Below are 27,259 nucleotides of genomic sequence, written 5' to 3'. Positions count from 1 at the left end.
AATTATTTTCAAGTTTTTTGAAATAAAATTTTTATATTTGAAATATCAGTAAAAAGTATCACACACTTGTGCCAATTTATATGACATGCTTTTCTTTTCCGTTAATCCCAAAAAGAATGACATGTTGCCTTATTTGAAAAATATTTAATAACACTTTTGAATTTGTCATATGCAAATATTTAATAATAATATAAAATTCTTCTGCTACAATTTGCTAGAAGAATCATATATAACCCATACATAATTTTTTTAAGTTAAAAATAATAAATTTAAAATATTTTTTTTTACTTCCGTTATATTAAAAGGGTATATGTGAGTTATTTTTATAATAGTAGGATATATATGAGACACTTTTGTAGCAGTAAGTGCGTATATGAGATTTTTTGTAACAAGGGATATATCTAATCTAAATCGCAAATTTAAGAGGGATATCAAAGAAGTTTTCCTAATAATACTTAGAACGGTCAATATGGGCTAGGCTAACCCAATTCACTCATAATTTAATAGGATTGTGCTAAAAATTTTGAAGCCCATTTAATAACAAGGTTTTTTTAGCCCGACCCGAGTAACCCGCTAGCCCGTAGGGCTTGAGCAATGTGGATTGATGGGCCCGTAGGTCAAATAAAAAATAGTTAAAAAATAAATGTAAGGTAAAATATTAAAAATAAGTAAATAACAAGAGAAATCAAAACTCAAAGTCTACTTAAACAATCATATATAGATATTACAAGTTAATATTGTTATTTAGCTAGTTACATTGTTAATGATTAACTGTTTAGTTTGCTTATTAATATCACTATTTGGTTTGAGTGGTATCATATCAAAAGTTATTAGTTTAACCAAAATCTTACATCCAAGAAGATTATTTTCTTGTATGGTTATACCCATGATATTTGCATAATAACACCATGTAATATTGTCTTGCAGATAGTTATGTTAATATCTTAAAACTACAATTTAAATTTATAGTATTTTTTCAATAAGTAAAACAGCCCAGAGCAGCCCCCAACCCACACAGTGATGGGTTGGGTTTGATGTTTTCTGGCCCACCAAAATATTGAATCAGCTCAATCTGACTCGTCAAACTCCAAAGCTTATGTGGACTAACTCAAACTTACTGGGCCGATTCATATTGACAACTCTAAATTAATAATGATATTGATAAGTAGAAGAGAAATCACACAAGATGTTCTAAGAAAATATACTTTTAGTTGAATAAAAAAATTATTATTTACTCACTCATATGAACGACCTCAATCAAACTAAAAAAAAAATAAATAAATTATTAATAATAATTACATAAACCGTGTGTTATATATAATTGTATAATACTTCCTCCATTCTTTTTTATTTGTCATGTTTGTTTTTGAGAGTCAAAATGCTATAAATTTTGACAAATATTTTAAGATGTATTTTTCATCATATTGATATGAAAAAATTTGCAATTTATGTTTTTTTCGTAAAGTTTTTGAATCTCTAAATCTTTATTTTAAAATATTGAATTAATATAATTTAATTTAGCTTTAAAAATCAGTCAAATTAACTTTCAAAAAAAAATAATGTAACAATTAAAAAGAAACGAACCCAATATTTTTATTAACTTTGGGGCTTTAAATATTTGGGGCCTACGGCAAAGGCTTCATTTGCCCAACCCTTAGGCCGGCCCTCGTGGATGGTGATATTGTACTGTGGTAGTTATATTATGAAAGATGATGGAGTTAATTGTTTGGGGGTACTAGTTAAACAAAACTGTGGTAAAAAGATAATTTAGCAGAAACAGTTAAGAAAACTATTGAAAAAAGTAGATAAAGTGGATGTCAATGTCAATATCAGCTTTGCCTATAAAAGGCACTATTTTTTGCAATGAAAAGAGATACTGAATTCTCTCAACTCTCTCTCTTTCTCTTACTACTTCTCCTTCTAATTAATTTGTTAAATCAATTTATTTTATAACACATTATCAGCACGAAGCTCTAATTTTCTCCAGATAAATTAGCTTTTATATTAGAATATGGAAATTCTCCAGTTATCAGTTGGATCCAACTTCAATTATGATAATATGTGTCTTATTGATAGTGCCACAACACACACTATTTTAAGAGATAAGAAATATTTCTCTTAGTTGATTATGAATGAAGCTAAGGTTAACACAATATCTGGTAGTACAAGATTAATTGAAGGAACCAAAAAAGCTAAAGTTGTACTTGTCGAAGGAACAAATTTAACAATTAATTAAGCATTATATTGTAGTAAGTCTCAAAGAAACTTATTAAGTTTCAAAGACATTCGTCTAAATGGTTATCATATTGAGACTAAAAATGATGAAATGAATGAATATCTTTACATTACTACAATGATGTCGGGCAAAAAGTTTATACTTGAAAAGTTACCCGCTCTTTCATCTGGCTTATACCTCACAAGTATTAGCATGGTTGAAACACATGTCATAGTAAACCAAAGGTTTACTAACTCAAATAATTTTATTATTTGGCGTGACTGGTTGGGCCATTCAGGTTCTAATATAATGCGCAAAATAATTGAGAGTTCACATGGACACTCTTTGAAGAATCAAAAGATTCTTTAATTTAAAGAATTCTCTTGTGCTGCATGTTCTCAAGGCAAATTGATTAGTAGACCATCAGTAATCAAAATGGGCATTGAATCCCCAACATTTCTGGAACGTATACAGGGTGATATATGTTGGCCCATTCACCTATCATGAGGAACATTTAAATATTATATGGTTTTCATAGATGCTTCTACAAGACGGTCACATGTGTGCTTATTACCAATTTGTAATATGACATTTGCGAGATTACTTTCTCAAATAATCAAGTTAAGAGCACAATTTCTAGATTATGCAATAAAGATAATTCGTCTTGATAATGCTAGCGAGTTTACATCTCAAGCATTTAATGATTATTGTTTGTCTACTGGGATAACAGTTGAGCATCCGATTGCTCATGTTCATACTCAAAATGGTCTAGCGGAATCATTAATTAAATGTCTCCAATTAATTGCTAGACCAATGCTTATGAGGACAAAACTTCTAATTTCATTATGGAGTCATACTATTTGGCATGCAGCAAGTCTTATGCGGATCATACCCACAAGTTATCATGAACTCTCTCCATTACAATTGGCTTTTGGTCAGGAGCCGAACATTTCCCATCTTAGAATATTTGGATGTGCAGTATATGTTCAAATTGCTCCATCACAACGCACAAAAATGAGACCACAAAGAAGATTGGGGATATATGTTGGGTATGAATCTCCTTCTATCATAAAATATTTGGAACCTATGACTGGAGATTTATTTACTGCAAGATTTGTTGATTATGATTTTGATAAATCAGTATACCCAATATTAGGGGGAGAAAATAAACAGATGAAAAGAGAAATAGATTGCAATGCATTATCACTATCTCATTTAAATCCTCGTACAAATAACTATGAAATGGAAGTTCAAAAAATAATTAATTTACAAAATATTGCAAATAACTGTCAGATGCATTCACTAACCTATCAAGAGTTACTAAATCTCATATTCCAACTGCTAATGCTCTAATTCGAGTTGATGTCCCAATAGAATAATTAATTAATACAAATGAGTCTAAACCACATTTAAAACGTGGTAGACCGATTAGTTTCAAAGATAAAAATCCTCAAAAAAGAAAAGGAGCAAATAATCAAGATGGTCATGATATGAAAGAACCTGCTCAAGAAGAGCAAGGAGATATAACAATTGATAAAACCTTGGATGAGGTTAAGGCGCCTGAAAATGATAAAGAAATTTCAATAAATTATGTCTCATCAGGAAAAATATGGAACCAAAATAATGTAATTGTCGATATTAGTTTTGCTTATAATGTTGCTATTGAAATAATGCAACAAAATGGAGATCTTGAACAAAAATCTGTCGACAAATATAGACAGAGGAATGATTGGACAAAATAGAAAGATGCAATTCAAGTTGAATTAGTTTCACTTGAAAAACGCAAAGTTTTCGGATCGATAATCCGAACACCTAAAGGATAAAACCAGTGAGGTACAAATAGGTCTTTGTGCGAAAAAGAAATGAGAAAAATGAAGCCGTAAGATATAAAGCACGACTTGTGGCACATGGATTTTTGCAAAGACCCGGTATTGATTATATGGAAATATATTCTCCTGTGGTGGATGCAATCACTTTCAGGTATCTTATAAGTCTGCCAGTTCATAAAAAATTTGCCATGCATCTGATGGATGTCGTTACAGCCTATTTATATGGTTCTCTAGATAACGATATTTTTATGAAAATTCCTGAAAGATTTAAAATTCCTAAAATATATAAAGATTCCTGGGAAACTTGTTCAATAAAACTTCAAAAAATTTTATATGGGCTAAAATAATCAGGGCCAATGTGGTACAATCGTCTTAGTAAATATTTGCTAAAAGAATGATATAAAAATGATCCAATATGCCCTTGTGTCTTTATGAAAAAGTCTGGATCTGAATTTGCCATAATAGCCGCATATGTTGATGATTTAAATGTCATCGGAACTCCTGAAGAACTTTCTAAGGCAGTAAAATTTCTAAAAATGGAATTCAAAATGAAAGACCTTAAAAAGATAAAAAAATTTCTTGGTCTACAAATTGAATATTTTACAAATATGATATTTGTCCATCAATCAACATATACAAAAAATAATTTAAGAAGATTTTACATAGATAAAGCACACCCACTGAGTACCCCCATGGTTGTGAGATCTCTTGATATTAATAAAGATCCATTTCGACCTTATTAAAATGGTGAAGAGCTTGTTGGTGCTGAAATACCATACCTTAGTGCAATTGGTGCATTAATATATCTTGCCAACAATTCTACACAAAATATAGCATTCTCAGTAAACTTGCTAGCAAGATTTAGTTCTTCCCTAACACAAAGACACTGGAATGGAATTAAGCATATATTTAGATACCTTCGAGGAACCATTGATATGAGATTATTTTACTCAAATGAATCCACGTCATAATTGATTGGTTACGCAGATTTAGAATATTTGTCTGATCCCCATAAAGGTCAATGCAGACATGCTATTTATTTACATGAGGTGATACAGTTATATCATGACATTCAATAAAGCAAACTATGGTTGTCACTTCCTCAAATCATGCAGAGATAATAGTCATTCATGAAGCAAGTGGAGAATGCGTTTGGTTAAGATCAATAACTCAACACATTCAGGAAACATGTGGCCTTTTTTTGAAAAGAGACGTTCCAACAATATTGTATGAAGACAATGTTGTATGTATAGTTCAACTGAAGGGAGGATACATCAAAGGAGACAGAACAAAACATATTTCACCCAAATTCTTCTTTACTCATGATCTTCAAAAAAGGGTGAAATAGATGTTCAACAAGTTCATTTAAGTGATAATTTAGCAGATATGTTCAACAAGGCATTGTCAAATTCAACCTTTGAGAAATTGAGATACAAGATTAGAATGCGTCATCTTCGAGATATTAAATAATGTCTTCATCTGGGAGAGTATAATACGCGTTGCACTCTTTTTTCCTTAGTCTAGGTTTTGTCCCACTAGTTTTTTCTAGCAAGGTTTTTAATGAGGCAGCACTCAAGGCGTATTATCAGATGTGTGTACTCTTTTTTCTTCATTTGGTTTTTTTCCACTAGATTTTTTTCTAATAAGGTTTTAATGAGGCACAACATGTATGGGTGATTGGAATAGTTGTTCTTTCACTAGAATTTTTCTTTTGTACATGAACATCCAAGGTGGAGTGTTGAAAAAAGTATATAAAGTGGATGTCAATAGGACCCATATTTATTCTAGCAAATAGTATTTTCACTGTAGATGAACAGTAAAATCACTGTAGAATCACGCGTTTTGCACTGTAACACGCATTTTTTCTTTAGCTTTGCCTATAAAAGACACTCTTTTCTGCAATGAAAAGAGACATTGAATTCTCTCAACTCTCTCTCTTTCTCTTACTATTTCTCCTTTTTATTAATTTGTTAAGTCAATTTATTTTATATAAAAAAATAATGTTTTAATCATTTTAAAGACCCTAAAACAAAACCTGCGCCAATTAATCTTATTCGGAGAAAATAAGTACTTTTCTGTCCTAATTTATAGCGTATAATTGAAACTTTATTTTTTTTAAAATTTTGACCATGAATTTGAATTTTAAAAAAAGTTTTTTGATTTTTTTTTGTATATTGAAAAATTATGTAAAAAACACTATAAATATAATTGAAAATATTTTTAAAAACAAATAAAAAAATTTCAACAAAGAAAAACTTGGTTGACTCTTAAAATTTCAATTGTGCCACATAAATTGAGATGGAAGAGTAATTGTAAAAGAGTAAAACTCTCACTAGGTACATACTAAATTGTAAAAAAGGTTAAAAATTTACTTACCCACACATATTTAACTCAGATTCGAATTATTAAGGCCACGTTTGGACATAAGTTTAAATCACATTGATTTGAACTTAAAGTTTGGTTTGAATGTGCAATTTGAATTTCTTAACTTATATTTTTTGAGTTTAAGTTTTGTGCACCGCCAGTGTACAAAATATTCTACACTATCAGGTAACGTTGACCTGCTATTATAGGTAACTCATTTTTTTGTAAAATTTTTAAAAAATTTCCTCAACTCATCTAAATCTAATTCTCAACCAAAATCCTCTCTCCATGTTATCTTTTTTTGCTTGTCTTTTTAACTCCACATTCATCCCTCCTTAATGTGAATAAATTTTAAGATTTTGATGTAGATTTTGATGTGATGTTTGAAACTTTGGAAGTTTCTTTAAAAACATTTTTCTAAAAAATAAGAAAAAACTGAATATTGTTTGCAAAATTTTAATAGATTTTGAATTTCGATCCAGTTTGTTTTCTCTACAAGATTCACAATTTAAAGCATGGATGAATTGTTTTTTGCAATTTTAATAGTATTTAATACATGAAGGATTATTTCATTAATTATGATGATTATACTGAGAGAGAAATATGGAAAAGTTAGATTCGATTTATGTTATTAAAAGAAATAATAACTAATTTAGTTAGAGTACAATTAGGATTTTAAATTTAATATTTTTTCCTAAATTCTAATAGTATAAATTTGGGGTAGTTATTTAATTTACCTAATGGTGTAAAATATTTTGTACACTGACAGAGCACAGAATTTAAACTCATAGATTTTTCCCTAAACATGAAAATTCAATAAGTTGTGAAAACTATCAAAATTTGTCGAATTCTTATATAATATTAGCAAATCGGCAAACCATAGTTCATACCGGAGTATAGTAGGCGTCGAATTGAAAAGTCACATATTTATGTCTTCCTTATACTAAAATAAATATTTGGGATTACAAATTTTCAAATAAACATGAATTTTTTCTTGATAGTTTTCACAACTTGTGGATTTTCTTGTTTATGAGAAAAAAATACAAGTTTAAAAATTCAAACTATATCTTCAAATAAAATTTTAACTTCAAATCAATCTGATCTCAACTCATAATTTTAAATAATGTCCAAACGGATACTCAATCTTTCAAAATTGAGTTTCAATATGTGTAAGTGAATTTTTAACCTTTTTTAGTTTTTACCATTACATACCTAGTGAAATTTTTTGATCCACGACAAGTTGGAGATCCATTAATATTTTGTGATCACTGTAAACAACAAATTTTCAAGCCAAAAAAAATAAATAATCAAGACCGAAAAATTAGAGTAACAAAGTGTAATATTTGATTTCAAAATGTAGCGCGTGTTACAATCTCTATGATAATCCTTCGATTCTTCAAATAATATGGAATATGTTGAACATGAATTTGATTTAGAGTCAAAGACTTGCATAGCTTGATCTTGAATCTTTGTCTTTAAATTTGGATTTGAATTATTCGTCACGAACACTTGTACGGTTATGACGAATAATAAATATGAACAAGTAACTTGATCTCGAACTTTTTGATATTTGCCTTCGTTCTTGATCTTGAACTTGAACTTGAACTTGATTACTTGAACTTTGTAGCTTTGTAGAGAATTTACAGCCTTTGATCCACGAGCTCTCTTCTTGCTTCTTGTTCTTCAAAACTCTCTCTTCTAAGAATAATGAGGACCTCTATTTATAGTTGTAGGGAGTAGTATGCTGGTGTGATTTGATTGGTCGGTTTGAACTGACCAATTAGATTCTTTTGGTGAAGAACTTTAATTTGATTGGTCAGAACATGTCATATATACACGTGACATTATTCTAGTGGCTCATTTAATTTGACTTAGATTGACACATAACTTCGACACGTGACATAAATTTAGTGGCTTATTCAATTTGACTTGTATTGTCACATAATTTTGGCACATGGCATAATTTTAATGGCTTATTTAATTTGACTTAGATTGTCATTTAACTTTGATACTTGATGTAATTTTAGTGGCTCATTTAATTTGACTTGGATTGTCATATAATTTTGACACGTGATATGCTTTTAATGGCTCATTTAATTTGACTTGAATTGCCACATCATTTGGATTATTTTTTTGAATTTAATACAATCTAATTTAATTTACGAATTTAAATCCAATAAAATTTTAATGCTTACAAATGCCCCCTACTTCAAGTCTTGTGGAAGTATTTTATACAAAGACTAGCCTTGAAGTATTAACTAAACGATAATCATATGTCGTGCAATTTAATATGCATCATGAACATATTAAATTAATACATTCCTCCAATTAGAGTGACATAGTTGGCGTAAATAATGAGACTCCAATTGAAAACCAAGCATAATAGACTACATCAAGAAATGAACGGTTGCTGAAGTAAGATGCTCCGTTTCAACTATTAATCAGTACAGAAACTCACACACAAAGTAATAGATTCTTCCTCTTCTTCGGGTAAGATCATGGTAGGATGAAATGACAGCTCATGGAACTTAACCTCATGCTCCGAAATGGTCATGGAGCCCTACTCCAATCTTGAAAATTGGTCATAAATCCTATCCACGATGCTCTGTGATCTTAAATGGGCCAAGAAAGCCTCTAAGAGATCATCCTAAGATATAAGAGGTAACCCAGCTGTCCTAGACTACAAGTAGGAGCCCCACTACATCCTTGTTATCCAGCAAAAATAATGTGCGGGGAAGTCAGCTCTTCTCAACTCCATAAATCCTAAAGACTAAATCTACTCCTGACATATAGTCAAGAACCCATGGTCATCCTCTCTAATTGCCCCATTAAATATCTGCAACGACAATCTCTGAAATACCCCGAGGATCTTTTACTCATGTAATGGCATTTCATCGTGCAGAATCAATATACGAGGTACATTTTTCTTTTTTGTTTTTTCTTTTTCTTTTCCTCTTTTTTCTTTGTTCTTTTGTTCTTTCGTGTGTTTTTTTAATCAATAGAAGCAATAGTTGTATCTTATGGAGCCAATAATTTTACATCATCCTCGGTAAATACTTTACGTCATCTGACTCGAAGGTGCCACATTGTTCGAGCCAAAGATTTTACACTGTCTAAGGCAAAAATTTTACATAATTTGTGGCAAAGACTAAATTGTCTGAGTCAAAAGACACCACATAGTTCAAGAAAAAGACTTCACACCGTCTAAAGCAAAGAATTTACATGATTTGTCATAAAAACTTTACACCATTTGAGTCAACGACATCACATAGTCCAAGCCAAAGACATTACACAGTCTAAGGCAAATACTTTACATGATTTGAATTGAAGGTATCACGTCGTTCAAGACAAAGACTTTACACCATCTAAGACAAAGACTTTACATGATTTGTGGTAAAGACTTTACACTGTCTGAGTCAAAGGCATCCCATAGTCCAAGCCAAAGACTTTACACCATCTAAGGAAAAAACTTTACATGATTTGTGGCAAAGACTTTACACCGTCTGAGTCAAATGCATCCCATAGTCCAAGCCAAAGACTTTACACCATCTAAGCCAAAGACTTTATATGATTTATGACAAAGACTTTACACCGTCTGAGTCAAAGGCATTCCATAGTCCAAGCCAAAGACTTTACACCATCTAGGCCAAAGACTTTACATGATTTATGACAAAGACTTTACAACGTCTGAGTCAAAAGCATCTCATAGTCCAAGACAAAGACTTTAGACCATCTAAGACAAAGACTTTATATGATTTGTAAAGACTTTCCACCATCTAGATTAGGCATAGTTATTGCTCAAAGAATATAATCGTTCATTATTGAGATTCATGACCATAATTATTGAATTACTAATTTAAGAGGTAATAACACTTTTTTAGCATTCTGATTGATTAGTTGTCACACTTTTAGAAATCCTTTTGATTGCATTATATTGCACATTTCTTTAAGTATTTCTTTTACATTTCATCTTCAAGAGTTATTTACTCATATTGATGCATTGACGTAATCGCATTAAGCTTGACTTTCCCCTAAACATCGTTGTTTATCACCTTGTGTGTTTCGACAGTACGAGAGATATATTATTTTATGAGATCACCGAAGCCAGGAGAAACTTAATTTATCATAAACCAAACTTCTTAATCTAAAACATATCCAAAATTTATAGCTCAAGTCCCTCAGGATCATTCTTCAAAAATGAATTTCACATGCAGAAAAGATGAAAGATTCATATTCGCATGATCTTATTAAAATACTCATATATGAGCGTAGAGAAGCCAAAAATAAGATTCATAGAACTACAGCATGTACAATAATCACAGCTAATAGCTTTACGGATTTGTATCAATATTTTTTTTAAGTTAATTCAAATTCTGTCTTGATTGACCTTCTCTAATTCACACGTTATATATGACAATCTACAAGAATATTATGATGCTCAAACAATAGCGTGTCCCATCTCTTTTGATCTTATGAGACTAAACTTATGATGTAACTCTAAGCACCACGGACCTCAGCGAAGAGTCCCAAGTGGGACTATGTGTTTTTTGGATACTCATGCGACTGAACTCAGAATGTAATTCCAAGTGCCTATGTGCCTCAGTGAAGAGGATCAAGTCATAACGTAGTTCTGAAAGAGTAATTTTTTTTATTTCCTCACTTTTGCCTAGGCCGCCTCTTTCGATATTTTCAACCTAGCGGACATTATTTTATTTTTTTGATGTCTTGCAGAGTTTATACTCTTGTGGGCCAGGAGTAACATACAGTTTATGCTCCTACCTTAAGGAGCGTGTTTCTTTTCTTCAAGGATAGTATCTCTTCATGACTTTCCGTTAATGGGGCCAATGCGCAATCCTTCTGAGTCAACCAGTTTGTAAGCGCCACTTGGGTATACTTCTTGTACCACATATGGTCTATCCCATTTAGCGGAGAAATTGCTTCCCGACCGATGAAAAGTAAATAATGGGCCTTCTTAAAACAAGAACTTGATCACCTATTTGGAAGCATCTAAGATGAACCTTCTTATTAAAAGATCGAGCTAGACGAGCTTGATAACATTCTAGAATTTGTTGGGGCTCTAGTCTTTTTTCATCAAGAGCCTCCAATTCTTCAAGGCTTAACTGAGCATTTTCTTCATCAGTAAGTCCTTCTTAAATGGCAAGGTGCAATGATGGGATTTGACACTCAAGCGGAAGGATTGCTTCAACTCCATAAATAAGAGAATAGGGAGTCTCTTGTATTGGCGTGCGATACGTAATCCTATATGCCCAAAGAGCCTCTTCCATTCTTTCATGCCAATCTCTCTTAGACTTGGAAACAACTTTCTTCAACAAGTTGTAGAGTTTCTTGTTAAATGCTTTAATGAGACCATTAGCAGCCGCATAATACATAGAAGAATTATGTTGCTTAAAGCCAAAAAGATCACATATCTTCATCATTAACTTATTATCAAATGTTTTGCCATTATCTGTCAATATGTATCGATGAATATCAAAACAGTAGATAATATTGACTCGAATGAAGTTAGCGGCATTCTCTTTCTTCACTTCTCTAAGAGAAACAGCTTCTTCCCATTTTGAGAAGTAGTCAGTTGCAGCCAGGGTGTACAAATGTCCACCAGAGGACTTAGGCAATGGTCCAACAACATCCAAACCCCAAGCTTCAAATAGACATGAGGCAATAGTTAAGTGCAATACTTCTGGGGTTGATGTATAAAATTCGCATGGAATTGACAAGTTTTACATCTTCGAACGTAATCTAGACAATCTTTCACCATGGTTTTCCAGTAATATCCCATCCTTTTTATGTAAAAATAATATTTTGGCCTAGATTGATACGCTCAACATACTCCAGAATGTGCTTCTTACATAGCTTGAGTAGATTCATCTGCCCCCAAATATCATAAGAGAACTTCATCGAACGACCGCCTGTAAAGTGTATTTTTATAATAAAGAAAATAAGGGCTCGTCGCCAGATTTCTATCCTTCTTTATAGATTTTCTGGCAATATTCCATAAAACAAGTAATCTATTATTGGTTGTCGCCAATCTTCAATTTCATCCTCCGAAGTGGAGATAAGTTGTCAAATCATTTACAATTCGATCCCTTTCAATCATGTACAATCCGATTATATACACTCAACTCAACAATCAACTCAATAATCAAATCCAATCTAGTCACATACCATTCTATTCAATCCAATCACAATTCATCTAATCCAATCCGACCATATACAATCAACTCAACATTCAGCTCAACAGTCAGCTCAAAGGACTCAACTCAATAAATATGCAAATTAAATTATGCAACGTTTTACAATTCAACTCAAAGGACTCAACTCAATAAATATGTAACAACTCACTCAAGTGTCCTAAGTCTAACAAGAAATAGTTTAGACAGGACTAACTTATGAGCATATAGCAACTCACTCAAATACCCTAAGTCTAACAAGAATAGTTTAGACGGGACTAACTCATAAGCCACTTAACTCAACTGACTCGGAGCACTATCAAGACCTAAATGGGAGTTTCTCTTATCCGACAACCATCACCTATGAGCCGGTGATAGTACAACAATCAAACGTTGTTGCCACGTCCGTCCATACCTTGCTAGGGCATGAACGCCTCCCTAATCATGGATATCATCGATTAGTCAAGTCCTATCATTTCAGGACAAATAAATGGGAAACATCCGACTTTAACAGTTCGATTCCATGGGAAGCATCCGACTTTAACGATTTCATCCCTACCTACGTTGGCAGCGTAGTTCCTGGGGTTCGAGTACGGACTATACTCTCGCCCGCCTCGGTTCTCGATACTCCTCCCATGACTCTATGCTCATAAAACTCCCTCCAATCATCTCAAACAAGCCCTCACGGCTAGTTTCATGTGGGACATTGCCAACTCATCAACTCTATTCTCATTTCAACTCAATTAAGTCATAATGGCAAGTTCTATTTAGGACCTCGTCCACTCGTCAATTCTATCCTCCAATTAACTCAATCAAGCCTCATTTAGGTAAGCATTTATGATATCTCCTCAAGACTCATCACAACTCTATGACTTTAGCTCAACAACACAAGTGGAATAACACATTCAAGAAAATTGACTTATGCAACACAATCACATGGCTAAAGAGATTAACAAAACATAATAACGAGTCATCTCCATCAACTCATACTTACATGAAGGTCTTAGGAACATTATTAGCTCAACAACATCAACATATATAGCATCAAGTAAATAGGGAACAAAACTCATTCAAACATAAACCATACCAAGAAACTCCATTTTCATGGACATCTAACCTCAAAGCCAGAGTAGGGCACATGGGTGGACTCAACCCATATTTTGGATAGACTTACATACCTTGTTTGAATACTTTGAAGAAACCTTGATGTTAGGTCTTTAATGGAAGGCTTGAATTCTTGAAGCTCTTGAAACTCTTCTTGTTGAAAATGGAGAAGAAGAAGAAGAAGAGAGAGAGAGAAGCTGCTAGGGCTTTTAGAGAGAGAGTGGGGGCTGAAAATATGATCTCAAAATAGTCTAGGGTGATACATATATAATTTGGGTAAGTTCCCAAATTGCCCCTTCTCAAAAGTTCTGAAAAATAGGCAAAAATGCACCTGGCGCGATAGTGGCGCATCGCGCCATTGCAGCGCCAGGCTGATTACGCCTAAAACCTGCACACCTCGCAGTGGCGCGCCACGCCAGAGACCAAACTACTGAGGCATATTTCTGACGCAATAGTGGCGCGTCGCGCCTTTACAGCGCCAAGGCCAATATTTTCTGGGTTCTGGAAATTGGCTTGAAAAACCCTGTACACCTTTTAGTGGCGCGCAGCGCCAGAGCCCAAACTACTGAGGCATGTTTCTGGCACGATAGTGGCGCATCGCACCACTGCGGCGCCAAGCCCAGTTTTCCAGCAATTGCAACCCAGGCCTGAAAATCTCTACTGTGCTAGTTCATCTTAGGATCGTCATATCTTTCGACTCCGAACTCCAAAAATTATATTCTTAGTGGCGTTGGAAAGAAGACTCGACGACCTTTAATTTGATAGGTCGTAGGCCACCTAGATTGTCTCCTTTCAAAAGATAGGGTCGTTAGAAGTCGATCCCTTTTACGAACTCATCCTAAAGCTTAGCCACGACGGATCTTTTGGACTTAGCTTGGTCCTAGGGGTCCTTCATGACCCCACATCACCTCTAACGCTTCTCAATTTCTCAAAGACTCATCTTACTCATGCAATTGCTTCACAATACTCGAGTTCGACCTTACACGTGTATAAGAAAGGTCCGAATCTTAGGGAAAAATTTTGAGGAGTGTTACATCATCACTCATATTTATTTGCTTTGTAACTGAATCTCCCTTTTCTTGTATCATGGGACGTTTTTAAGGTGCATGACTTAAATTCCCCTTCATAACATTTTCAACTCTGTCCATCAACTTGACAATTCAATTATCCTGATCTTGCACATATTTTGTTAGACCTTCGATTGCCTTTGTCAAACTTGCCAGTTGTTCTTCAACAGTTGAGGCGTTAGTCATCATCGCTTGGATGGACGTTATGGATGATGGAGTAAAGCATGGATTTTCCCTCAAACTAAAATTTATTTGAAACAAGTTATGTGGAGTGACTGGGTAGATCTAGTGATCAAGACATCATCTTCATCTTGAATAGTGCAATTCCTTGTGTTAAAAGAACTAAGTCGAGCCAGCGTCTTTTCAACAATACTAACTATATTCTCTCCTTCTTTCAATTCATTCGAAAAGAATTTTGCCCCCTTTGAAGGTGGAAGATCAAAAATAGAAACTGATGCGGACGGCACTAGAAGTGCTTGCTGTCCTAGCAAATTTGCTCTGTTCCTAGTGATGGGTCCCAAACTCCCCATAGTAGCATCCAGTATGTTCTCCACCTCAGAGAAAAACTTGGAATCAGTAGCTTTAGCAACAGTAGTCCTAGAGTCAAACTTCTTAGATGCCATTTAAGTATTCTTGAAGCTTGATGATCGATGTAAAGAGATGAGAGGTAGATAATGTCCCACTGGGCATGAAAAAATTTGTAAACAACAAATTTTCGAGCCGAAAAAAATAAATAATCAAGATTAGAAAATTGGAGTAACAAAGTGTAATATTTGATTTCAAAATCTAGTGCGTGTTATAATCTCTATGATAATTCTCTGATTCTTCAAATAATATAGAATATGTTGAACTTGAATTTGATTTAGAGTCAAGGGCTTGAATAGATTGATCTTGGATCTCCGTATTTAAATTTGGATTTGAATTATTCATCGCGAACACTTATACGGTTATGACGAATAATAAATATGAACAAGTAACTTGATCTCAAACTTTTTGATATTTGCCTTCGTTCTTGATCTTGAACTTGAACTTGAACTTGAATTTGATTACTTGAACTTTGTAGCTTTGTAGAGAATGTGCAGCCTTTGATCCATGAGCTCTCTTCTTGCTTCTTGTTCTTCAAAACTCTCTCTTCTGAGATTAATGAGGACCTCTATTTATAGTTGTGGGGAGTAGTATGCTAGTGTGATTTGATTGGTCGGTTTGAACTGACCAATTAGATTCTTTTGGTGAAGAACTTTAATTTGATTAGTCAGAACATGTCACATATAGATGTGACATTATTCTAGTGGCTCATTTAATTTGACTTAGATTGCCACATAACTTCGACACGTGACATGATTTTAGTGGCTTATTTAATTTGACTTGAATTGTCACATAATTTTGGCACATGGCATGATTCTAATGACCAGGGGCGGAACCAGAATATTTGATAAGGGGGTTCAAGAAAATTAAAAAATAAGGGACGGGATGAAAAAAGTAAAAAATGTGTCATTGTTGAGAATCGAACCCACGACCGGGGGCTCAATCTCAAGCACCTTATCCAATAATCCACAATCTCCATTTGTTAAGGGGATGCAAAAATAATATTTGTACATGAATAAAAAAATTCGCAGTATATATATAGTGCAATTTTCCGACGAAGGGGGTTCGGTCGCCACACCTCGCACCCCTGTAGTTCCGCCCCTGCTAATGACTCATTTAATTTGACTTAGATTGTCATATAACTTTGACACTTGATGTAATTTTAGTAGCTCATTTAATTTGACTTGGATTGCCATATAACTTTGACACGTAATGTACTTTTAATGGCTCATTTAATTTGACATGAATTACCACATCAATTAAATTATTTTCTTAAATTTAATACAATCTAATTTAATTTACAAATTTAAATCCAATAAAATTTTAATGGTTACGGTCACTACGTAATAGTCGAAGATATTCACATCCAAAATCAAACCTATGCATGGTCCAAAGTAGTCAAAGAGAATTTCTGCGATTTGGAATCAGCAACATAAAGATGAATAGTAAAAGTTAAGGTTGTGAAAGCAACACGTGGACATATACTTTTACTTATTTCGTTTGAAATTTACGCTTTTCTTAAAAAATAATGATTGATCTGATTTGAGGAATAGATAATTAATGTTAAGAGTAAAATATAAAAAATTACTTTCTTCGTTCAATTTTATTTATTCATTATACTAAAAATAAATTTTTAATAATACTTGTTCAATTTATAAAATCAAAAGATAATTTTATCCTTAATTCCTAATTTAATTTTATCATTAATTAGTAGTCATTTTTTTATTACATTTTTTAAGACATCGTATTTATTATATTGAAAGGGTGATATGATAAAATGACCCTTTTATTTATAGTTTCTTAAAATTGTGTAAAGTCAATACTAAACAAGTATTGTTTGACAAAAAAATATATTTTTCTCTTGATATGCTAAAAATAAAAATAATTTTTAATACATGAACCAATAAAAATAAAGAAGAAAACAGCTAATGTGGAGCGTTGAGAACGCGTTAAAGACAATATTTACTCTGCCCCTACAAAAAGTTCTATATAATGCAGTCTTATATTCTCATAGGAAAGGGCAGAGAGTTGTTAGTTTAATAATCTTTTAGTTAGCAAACACAATTAACATGGCTTCAAAACCAGGGATTCTCACAGAATGGCCATGGACATGGCTTGGGAATTTCAAGGTAACACATCCTTTATTTTCATGGTTTATCTTGAAGCCATCTCTTTATATTTTCTACTTTTCATACTCAATCCAAATAGTATCTCTTTATAGAGTAAACCATATTCTTAAACATGTATGTTTAAATTGATTTGTTTTAAGGAACTATTTCTTTCCCTCGTTCTTTTAATAATAAGTGAATCCCATTCCTTGAAAGAGTACTGTTCTTTTGATGAGTCCCAAGTTTCCTCTAATTCTAGTAAATTTTTCTCTGAGGCACGGTAGCCACTATGTAGTTATCGTCCCAATTTATGTAATAGCTTTTCGGATTTTGAGATTGAACCAAAAGAATTTTTTAAATATTTTAAATTATCAATTATTATAAATTATAAAACTTTTAAAATAATTTTTAAATATATAAATTTCATTTCAAAAAATTTAAAGATTCCATAATTTGACTATCAATATTTGAATTGTCCCACGTAAATTGGGACATTTAGTTAGACGCTAGAATTAATTACTTTTGTCCCTTTTAGTACTGGACCATGCCACCACATATTGAATTATGTCATTATTATTAATAATTATTATTATTGAGAAGTGATTTATTTTGTTTGTATGTATGTAGTACGTGGTTTTGGCACCATTTGTGGCACGTAGTATTCAGCCATTCTTCATGAGAGAAGATGGAAGCAAGATGGATATTGGATACTTAATTATATTTCCATTTCTACTCTTCCGAATGCTTCACAACCAGATATGGATATCCTTTTCTCGTTACAAAACTGCCAAGGGTGATAATCGAATTGTTGATAAGGCCATCGAATTTGACCAGGTTGACAGAGAAAGAAATTGGTACGTATGCGTCTTTATATAATATGTTTGATCAAACTTTTATAAAATAAAAAGTAATCTTTTCAAAAAAAAAATATCAAACTTTTATAAAATAAAAAGTAATCTTTTCAAAAAAAAAATATTATAAAGTGTTTTTTATTTTTTTGAGAATGAAAGTATCTCGTCAAAGATTTAAAGAGAACATATACTTTATCAAATAGTGGTAGAATTGATGATTTTTTATATGTAACAAAGACCTTAATATGGAGCAATATATTAAAGATATAACGAAAAGAACTCATACATTTTGATGCCAGCAACCGCCACATAAAAGTACCTGTCTGAGCTTTTATTAGACGGCAATGTAGTGCACAAGAATAAGCCCCTCCTCTCTCATATCATGTCAAACCTTTAATATTTCGTACTTCAATTTACCTATCACAGTTAAATTTTGATATTTAAAATTTTAAATTTTGATCGTAAATTTGGACATAAAAATATTATGGTTTTTTTTAAATGAAATTTATATTTTTGAAAATTATATAAAAAATAAATACTTAAATCTCAATAAATAACAATTTAAATATTTTAAAAACACATTAAAAAATTTTGATTAAAAAAATATTAATTAACTCTAAAAATTTCAACTGTGCCATATAAATTGAAATAAAAGAGGTAAAGAATAGGAAGAATCTTAATATGCTACCAACTTTTCTATTCTACCCTCTCATGGTTATAGAAGATTATTCCAAATTTGGTTAAAAAATGGCAATAGGTAGATTTATTTTTTGTCTTTCAAGATATGGTACCAATAAGCAGACCCAAATCATTGCAGTATTTGAGAAGAAAGAAAATATAATTCTCTTTTTATTTATATTTAGGCTGCTATCGACTCCTTTTTTGTTATCATGGCGTTCTGTATATAGGGTTGTTCGAAAATTCCTTTATAACTTCCTAGAGGTTCACACTTTGTTTTGTAGTTTTTCAATTTTCATCTGATTTCTATAATATAATAAATGCGAGTCTTAAGTATTCAGTGATCAGAAACTTGAGCCTATAGAAGATATTTTTTTATTTACTTGAGAGAATGCCTAATAAACCCTCCAATCTTGGAGATTTAAGAAGGTGTAGGGGCATACAATATAAATATTGAATATTGAAAAAAATAAAAAAATAAATTTCAATTGAAAACAATAAAAAAATAGTCTTCTTTTAGTAAATATGTATCTGTCCTTGCATGGGAGTACTAAGCCATCATTCAATAAGCAGCACCGGCCTTCGCGGCTCATAATTTTGTGCCCAGAGGGGTCTAAAAAGAGGATAAAGTAAATGCAAATAATTAAGGAATTAAGTTTATATAACACGTTTAATATTGGCAGGGATGATCAAATCATACTTAATGGACTATTGTTTTATTATGGATACATGAAGTTGGAGCAGTCTCATTACCTACCTCTTTGGAGGACTGATGGTATCATTTTGACAACATTGCTTCATATTGGTCCAGTCGAATTTCTCTACTATTGGCTTCACAGAGCTTTACACCACCACTTTCTTTACTCTCGTTACCATTCACATCACCATTCATCCATTGTTACTGAACCCATTACTTGTAAGTCATCTTCCATTTACTTTAAGCTTCATATTTTAATTATTTGTAATGATGCTCCCTCTTATAGCTATAAAAATATCATGACATATTTATTAACACTAATTTTAAAATTTTCAATGTATGTGGTAAAATTCTTTTTTTGTTGTTGAACATCGAACTACTTAGGTATTTGTGTTAGCGATGGTGCAAATCCATTATCTTTGATGTAAAATTTATATTTGTTTTAAAATATTATTTAATATAAATATTATTTAAAATTCAATAACTCAAAAGGCTAGAATCCCGCATAATTTTGAAAATTTGAATATGTATTGGCCTATATTAAAGCCTCCTAAATAACAGTACGACTTCTTACATCCCATGTTAATTATGTGATGATTTCTTTTTGGTCTTTTCAAGATAGTACACCTCCTTCTTTTTGAATATTATTAATCTTAGTATTCCCATTTAACTAGCTCTTAATGATATGACTTGTTAGGACCCTTATCACCACTTTTTAAAATAAAAAGATAGGTGGACTCTCAACAGTATTTATCGCAAAGAAACGCTTTAAATATTTTGTATGTACTCTCTCGAAATCATATTATTTCTCCACTTTTCTTTTAACATGCTCTTAAAAAATTATAAATAAAAAAAAATACTTTGACTAATTTATTATTTAACTCTTTTTAATATACTGTATTTATGTGCCTTGTTTAGCAATATCAAAATTACTAATTGAAACCTTACCATATTCATCCTTTCATCAACAATAATATACTAGTGTAATCCACTAAAGTAAGATATGAGGAGAGTAAAGTATAAGCAAATATTTATTTTTTCAAAAAAATTAATTTTAAGGGCAAAAAGAGAAAATTATTCTATTTTGATTTCCTAAATTTATTTAGGACATAAAATTTTAATAACGTGGACAAAAAAATTAGACGGAGGGAGTAGTAAAGGGAATGACAAAATGTATATACTTCCGCCACCTCTAAACAAAATTTTAAAATCAAATCAAAATATCAGAAGTTTAGCACATTCGTCTATTATTGAAATTCCTTTTTTTGAGAGTTTTAGATTGCGTAAAGTATTTGATTACGTCTTTTTTAATTTCTTAAAACTAACAGTCACATAATTTAAGACAGATGGCTTAATAAATATGACTAGTAAGATAGATACTGACAAGACACTGGACATTAACTGTCTCTCTCTTTATATATATAGAGAGAGACTCTTGTGGTTGGATTCTTTCTTGGATCTTGCGCATAGCGAAAATTTTAGTGCACCGAACTGCCCCATGAGTTCATAAGACCTGTCCCCCAGCTAGCCTGTTCTCTTTCAAAATTCAACTTTTCAAGCTGGCATAACAGGATATGAACTAGTAGGGTTAAGCGTTAAGGCATTCATCCAAATTTTTTACTATAGAAATGACATTATTTATATATATTTAAAATTATTTTTATACATATATAATAAATATTAATTTCTTTGTTTTTCATATTTTGAAACCTGTGCTGAAAATTTTCGCTCCACCCCTGTATGAATCCCTACTGTATTTGGATAGGTGGAAACCAATCCTACCTAATTTGAGCACATTGGTCCACAAAAGAAACACTAGCCTAGGACAATTAATGGAAAATCGGCCCTTCCTCTTAAAAGTTTTCAACTGTAGATCAATTAGGAAAAGGACAGTTCGACTTAATTGCTAAGTATTTATTTGGCAGCTCCTTTGCAGTGGGATTTGTTTTCGTTAATTAATTTAAACCATTATTGCATTAAAATTATGTACTACTTACGGTGGCATGCACGTTATGAAGGTCCCTTGATTTAGACAATGAACAAGAACCTATGAGCCACATAGAATTTAGGCTAAAGTTAATATCTGAAAAAATGTTTGCTCGGATTTTATCACAAAAATAAATAAATTATATGCACATATTTTATAATAAGACATATAAATAGTTTGCTCTTTGTGACTATTCAAATTGGTCTCACTTACATATAATATATAGTTGGTTCGAAAACTACAAGTTCTTAAATAACATTTCGACCAGGCCAAAGGGGATATTTATTCTATTTCAGAAAAATTCAGGAGATAATTGGACAAGCCCAAAGTATAGTTGCGTAACTGTAAATCCGAAACAAGTCAAAGTGGAATTAAGTTCATAATACATGGACTAATGTATAGCTAATGATTTTTATAACTAATGGACAACAGTTGCAATTATAATGTTGAAAAAAGCAACCTCATGTATTAATTATTTGTCTTAAAAAGTAAATTTCTGTTTTTTTTTTGCTTTTGGCAGCTGTTATTCATCCATTTGCAGAGCACATAGCATACTTCTTGCTATTTGCCATACCACTACTCACAACTGTGCTGACAAAGACTGCTTCAATAGTTTCATTTGGTGGATATATCACTTATATTGATTTTATGAACAACATGGGCCATTGCAACTTTGAGATCATTCCCAAGTGGATGTTCTCTAGCTTGCCTCCTCTCAAATATTTGATGTATACACCCTCGTAAGTCTTATTCCTATATCTTTATGTGTCATACAAGTTTTCAATGCTCTGAAAATTACTATTTTTTAACTGAAAAATGTTCAATGGTTATTCTATAGTAATATTTTCATACGGAAAAAAATGTTTTCTCCTTTTACTTTTACTTTTACTTGTCATATTTGAACTTGGTACATCCGTTATGTTAATATAACTATTTTACCAAACTATTCCTATAATATTAGGTCTACGAAAATGATTTGAGGAATAAATAATTAATGCTGCGGTAAAATATGAAAAAAAAATAATACTCTGTAATTGTTTATATGCTAAAAGAGAGAAGTAAAAATAAAAATTTATTTTCCAAATAGTAGATAAATAAAAGTTAACAGGGGGTATGAAGTTTTTCAATATGTAATTTTCCAGTGAGCTGGTTTCAGGGGAAAATAATTGGCAAAATCATATTTTATAATACAAATTTTCCACTTATTCGCGGTGGAAAAAACGTAGTGTAACAATTTGATTTTACTCGATGAATTCAGCTAACTGCAATTTTATATTTTTAATCGCACAGGTACCATTCACTTCATCACACTCAATTTAGGACAAATTACTCACTTTTCATGCCAATATATGATTACATCTATGGAACATTGGATAAATCATCAGACACACTATATGAAAAATCACTTGAAAGGCAAGGGAAATCACCAGATGTGGTACATTTAACACATCTAATAACACCAGAATCCATTTATCATCTTAGGCTAGGATTTGCTTCTTTTGCCTCAGAACCCTATACCTCTAAGTGGTATTTCTGGTTAATGTGGCCTGTCACATTGTGGTCTATGATGGTTACTTGGATTTATGGTCACACATTTACCGTTGAGAGAAATGTGTTCAAGAATTTCAATTTGCAAACTTGGGCGATACCCAAATATCGCTTACAAGTAAGAACTTATATTTATTGACTTTTTTAGTATGTTTACTATTGTTCAATATTTCATTAGTCTACGTGTTGATTTCATTTCCAGTACTTCATGCAATGGCAAAGAGAGACGATTAATAACTTGATTGAAGAAGCTATCATGGAAGCAGACCAAAAAGGCATAAAAGTTTTGAGCCTTGGACTCTTAAATCAGGCAAGTAAGGTTTTTGTATTTATTTAGTGGGTGTTTGATGACTATGTTTAATTCAAAATTGAAAAAAAATGGTTTTTGTTTTTAAAGTAAAAATGATACTTGAAAATTAGAGTTTTATTTGTCCATGAATATTAATTGGAGTTGTTTTTGACTTTTTGTGAGTAATTTGGAGTAAAAATAAAGTGAAAACACCTTTTGTTTCTGGAATTCAACATGTGAAAATTTTCATGGTCAAGTGCGTTCTTAAATAATTCTTATTTTGTACTTCTTTTATTCCAAAATAATTGAATTGTTGGAATATGACACACAATCTTAAGAAAAACAAAGACATAAATTAGTCATGTTTTTTCATTTTTGTCCTTTTCAAACTTCATGCTAATTTTCCGTGTTTATTTAATTCATTCTTAGCACTCAACTTTGAAATTTAATTAATGAAGGGTAAAATTAAAAAAAATTTCCAACATTAATCTTGAATAGTGAACAATTCAATTATTTAGGAATGGAGGGAGTAGTTTGAAAAATTTAATCTCATGCATCTATACATGAAACTTTTGCAGGATGAGAAATTGAATAACAATGGGGAGCTTTACATAAGAAGGCATCCTCAAATAAAAGTGAAGGTGGTGGATGGAAGTAGCCTAGCTGTTGCTGTGGTCCTAAATTCAATTCCCAAAGGAACTACCCACGTGGTCCTTGGAGGCCATTTGTCCAAAGTAGCTAATGCAATTGCCCTTGCTTTATGCCAAGGAGGAGTAAAGGTCTCTTTAAATTGTTCACATTTTACATTGAATTTCCTCACATTGTTGTCCCTTTCTCTGATTTAAATTTATTGTGATTGTGATTGTGATTATGATAGGTCATGGCATTCCGGGAAGAAGAGTACAAGAAGCTCAAATCAAGTATTACTCCTGAAGCTGCAACCAATTTACTTCCCTCAAAAACTTATGCTTCAAAGGTACAAACCACAAAATCAATGAAAGAACTTGTTTATGTATCCTTACTATTCAAATAAATAAATTAAAAACTTTACTTAAGACGGAAAAAAATATGTTAAGTATTGTTTATTGCAGATATGGCTAGTTGGGGATGGATTGAGTGAAGATGAACAATTGAAAGCACCAAAAGGAACACTTTTCATTCCATTTTCACAATTCCCACCTAGGAAAGCTCGCAAGGATTGCTTCTACTTTCACATACCGGCAATGATTATTCCAAAACACTTTGAAAATGTGGATTCTTGTGAGGTTAGAATCATACTACAATTCCCTTAGGGATCGTTTGGTATCTGGTTTGAAAATGAGTTATGCATGTATTAAATCCTATATAAGTAATAATATCACGTTTGGTAGCTGGTTAGAAGGTAAATTATTCATGTATAGAGTTAATATGACGTTTGATTTACAACTTAGAAATTCATATAATTAATACATGTATAAGATATTATGGAATATATGTATTATTTTATGCAGAATAGAAGGTAATAAGTAATACACGAATAAGTAAATCCAGCATAACTAATCTCTGCATAAAATAATACATAGATTCTCTTATAACTAATGTATTACTAATATCTGTCTAACTCTAACCAACTACCAAACGACCCCTTAGTTTATTTTTCCTAATTTGATCCTTTTATCAATACGAAATCTCAAGTTTCTTCTTTTATAACAATAGAATTGGCTGCCAAGAAGAGTGATGAGTGCTTGGCGTATAGCTGGAATTCTACATGCACTTGAAGATTGGCATGACCATGAGTGCGGGAACATGATGTTTGACATCGAGAAAGTGTGGAAAGCCAGTGTTGATCATGGTTTTCAGCCAATCACTATGGCTTCTACTTCTGAATCAAAGCCTTAAGACTTATGTGATCTATCATCGGTGTGGTGGCTTATGAGTTTTAAGAAAACGTTTACTAAAGTATCAACTTGATATAGTATCAAATCTTATATATTATCATTATTATGTAACACCTTTCTTTATTTCTTTAAGAATTTCCTATTTTGTTCTCTGGATGTTGGACTATATTACCTCTATTATATATAACATCTAAGCTTTTTCATTCAACTTTTTGTGGCTTAGTTTTTTCCAAGTAGTGAACAGAAAAAGTCTTATTTTTTCCCATTGACTTGTAATGGAGTTTGAATATGAAGGTAATTTTAATATCTAGTAAAAAGTAGAAGGTTACAATTTAGACCATTTTTCTTGAAGAATTTGGCACGTGAAATCACCATACACATTTTATATTGAAGCTTCATTAATGACAAGAACCAAAGATGAAAAAAATTAATGACCGGCAAGGATACGAAAATATAACAATGATAAAATTGAGCAATTTTTAAGTAGTACAAGAACAAATTTGACATTCCCCTTTTAAAAAGTGAAGAAATAAGTGGGAACGTGGTAAATATTCAGCTATTAGTGTAGGGGTCATTCCATGCCACAAATATATTTTTATTTTGTTGGAAGGTTTAAAAATTAGAAAGTAAAAAATGTGGATTTGGTAATTGGTAAATCTCAACAATCAAAAGATTACCGGTTTTGTCAAACTAAATCTCATAAATAAACCCACCAAAGTTAATATTTATTTTTTTATGTAGGAACAAAATTTTCTATAAATAGAGCACTCTTTTTCATTTGCAAGAACACACCAAGATAAAGATAAAAAATATTAGAGAACAAAGTGAAGTATAACATAAAATAGTCTGTGAAGAAAAAAAATGTGAACGATAATTTTAATAAGGTGGAAAATCAAAAGAGTGTTATTCCTTTTGAGTATGTAGTAGTCACTTTGAGTATTGTACTCGTAACTACAAAGTAGAAAACTCTCTTCTATATGTGATATCAGTTGGTCCTCTTGGCCCATGGTTTTTTCCTTATTTAAATGGGTTTCCACGTAAAGTTCTTGGTTTCATTATTTTCTCATTTTATTTTCATTATTTTGACCATATATGTTTTGTGTTAGTCCGTATTTTCTCAATAAACTGGTATTAGAGCATTGGTTCACAGTATCTATATTTTCGAGAAATCAATGGAAGCTAACACAAGTTGAATGGTTACTTTGAATGATATTAATTATTCCATTAGAAAAGGAAAAATGAAAGATCTGCTCTATGTTAAGAATTTTTATCAACCAGTCTTTACTACTATGAAGCCTGAAAATAAAATAAATAAAAAGTGGAATCTGTTGCACAGACAAATTTAAAGATTTATTAGGCAATGGATTAATGATAATGTGTTGAACCACATTTTTAGGAGACACATGCTTGAACCCTATGGGAGCATCTGAAAAGCTTGTATGCTCGGAAGACTGGAACAACAAAATATTGTTAATAAAGCAGATGTTAAATTTTAAATATCACGATGTTTCTTCGATGACAGATCACCTGAATAATTTTTAAGGGATCATGAATCAGTTATCTGCTATGGGAATTAAAATTGATGGAAAAATTCAAGGCTTTCTTCTTGGTTTTCTACGAAACTCTTGGGAAATATTTAGAATTTTATTATCAAATTCTTCTCCAGATGGTGTGATCTCTATGGATTTCGCCAAAAGCAGCGAGTTGAACGAAGAGATGCGAAGAAAATTTCAAGATTCTTCTTCATCGAGTGTCCTGGTGAATGGCACTAGGGGGAGAAACAAGCATCATGGTTCTCAAAATAGAGAACATAACAGAGAAAATCCAGAGGTAGACTTAAGGATATTGAGTGCTATCATTAGGACATGAAAG

At 31.9% G+C, this 27,259-nt stretch overlaps 1 protein-coding gene across 1 annotated transcript; it reads left to right on the top strand.

Annotated features, from left to right (window-relative positions):
- The first annotated feature begins 17,297 nt into the window (after window positions 1–17,297).
- LOC129889059 (very-long-chain aldehyde decarbonylase CER1-like) lies at window positions 17,298–25,595 on the top strand. Its single transcript, XM_055964170.1, has 10 exons — window positions 17,298–17,481; window positions 18,088–18,314; window positions 19,673–19,905; window positions 22,194–22,413; window positions 22,964–23,339; window positions 23,424–23,531; window positions 24,089–24,289; window positions 24,388–24,486; window positions 24,602–24,775; window positions 25,206–25,595. The coding sequence occupies exons 1-10, from the start codon at window positions 17,422–17,424 to the stop codon at window positions 25,386–25,388; spliced, it is 1,881 nt and encodes a 626-aa protein (XP_055820145.1). The 5' UTR covers window positions 17,298–17,421; the 3' UTR covers window positions 25,389–25,595.
- The last annotated feature ends 1,664 nt before the right edge of the window (window positions 25,596–27,259 follow it).

This window comes from Solanum dulcamara, chromosome 5 (assembly GCF_947179165.1).
Source record: "Solanum dulcamara chromosome 5, daSolDulc1.2, whole genome shotgun sequence".
NCBI lineage: Eukaryota > Viridiplantae > Streptophyta > Magnoliopsida > Solanales > Solanaceae > Solanum > Solanum dulcamara.
Note: the sequence above shows the minus strand (reverse complement) of the source record. Positions and strands in the feature narration are given on the sequence as shown.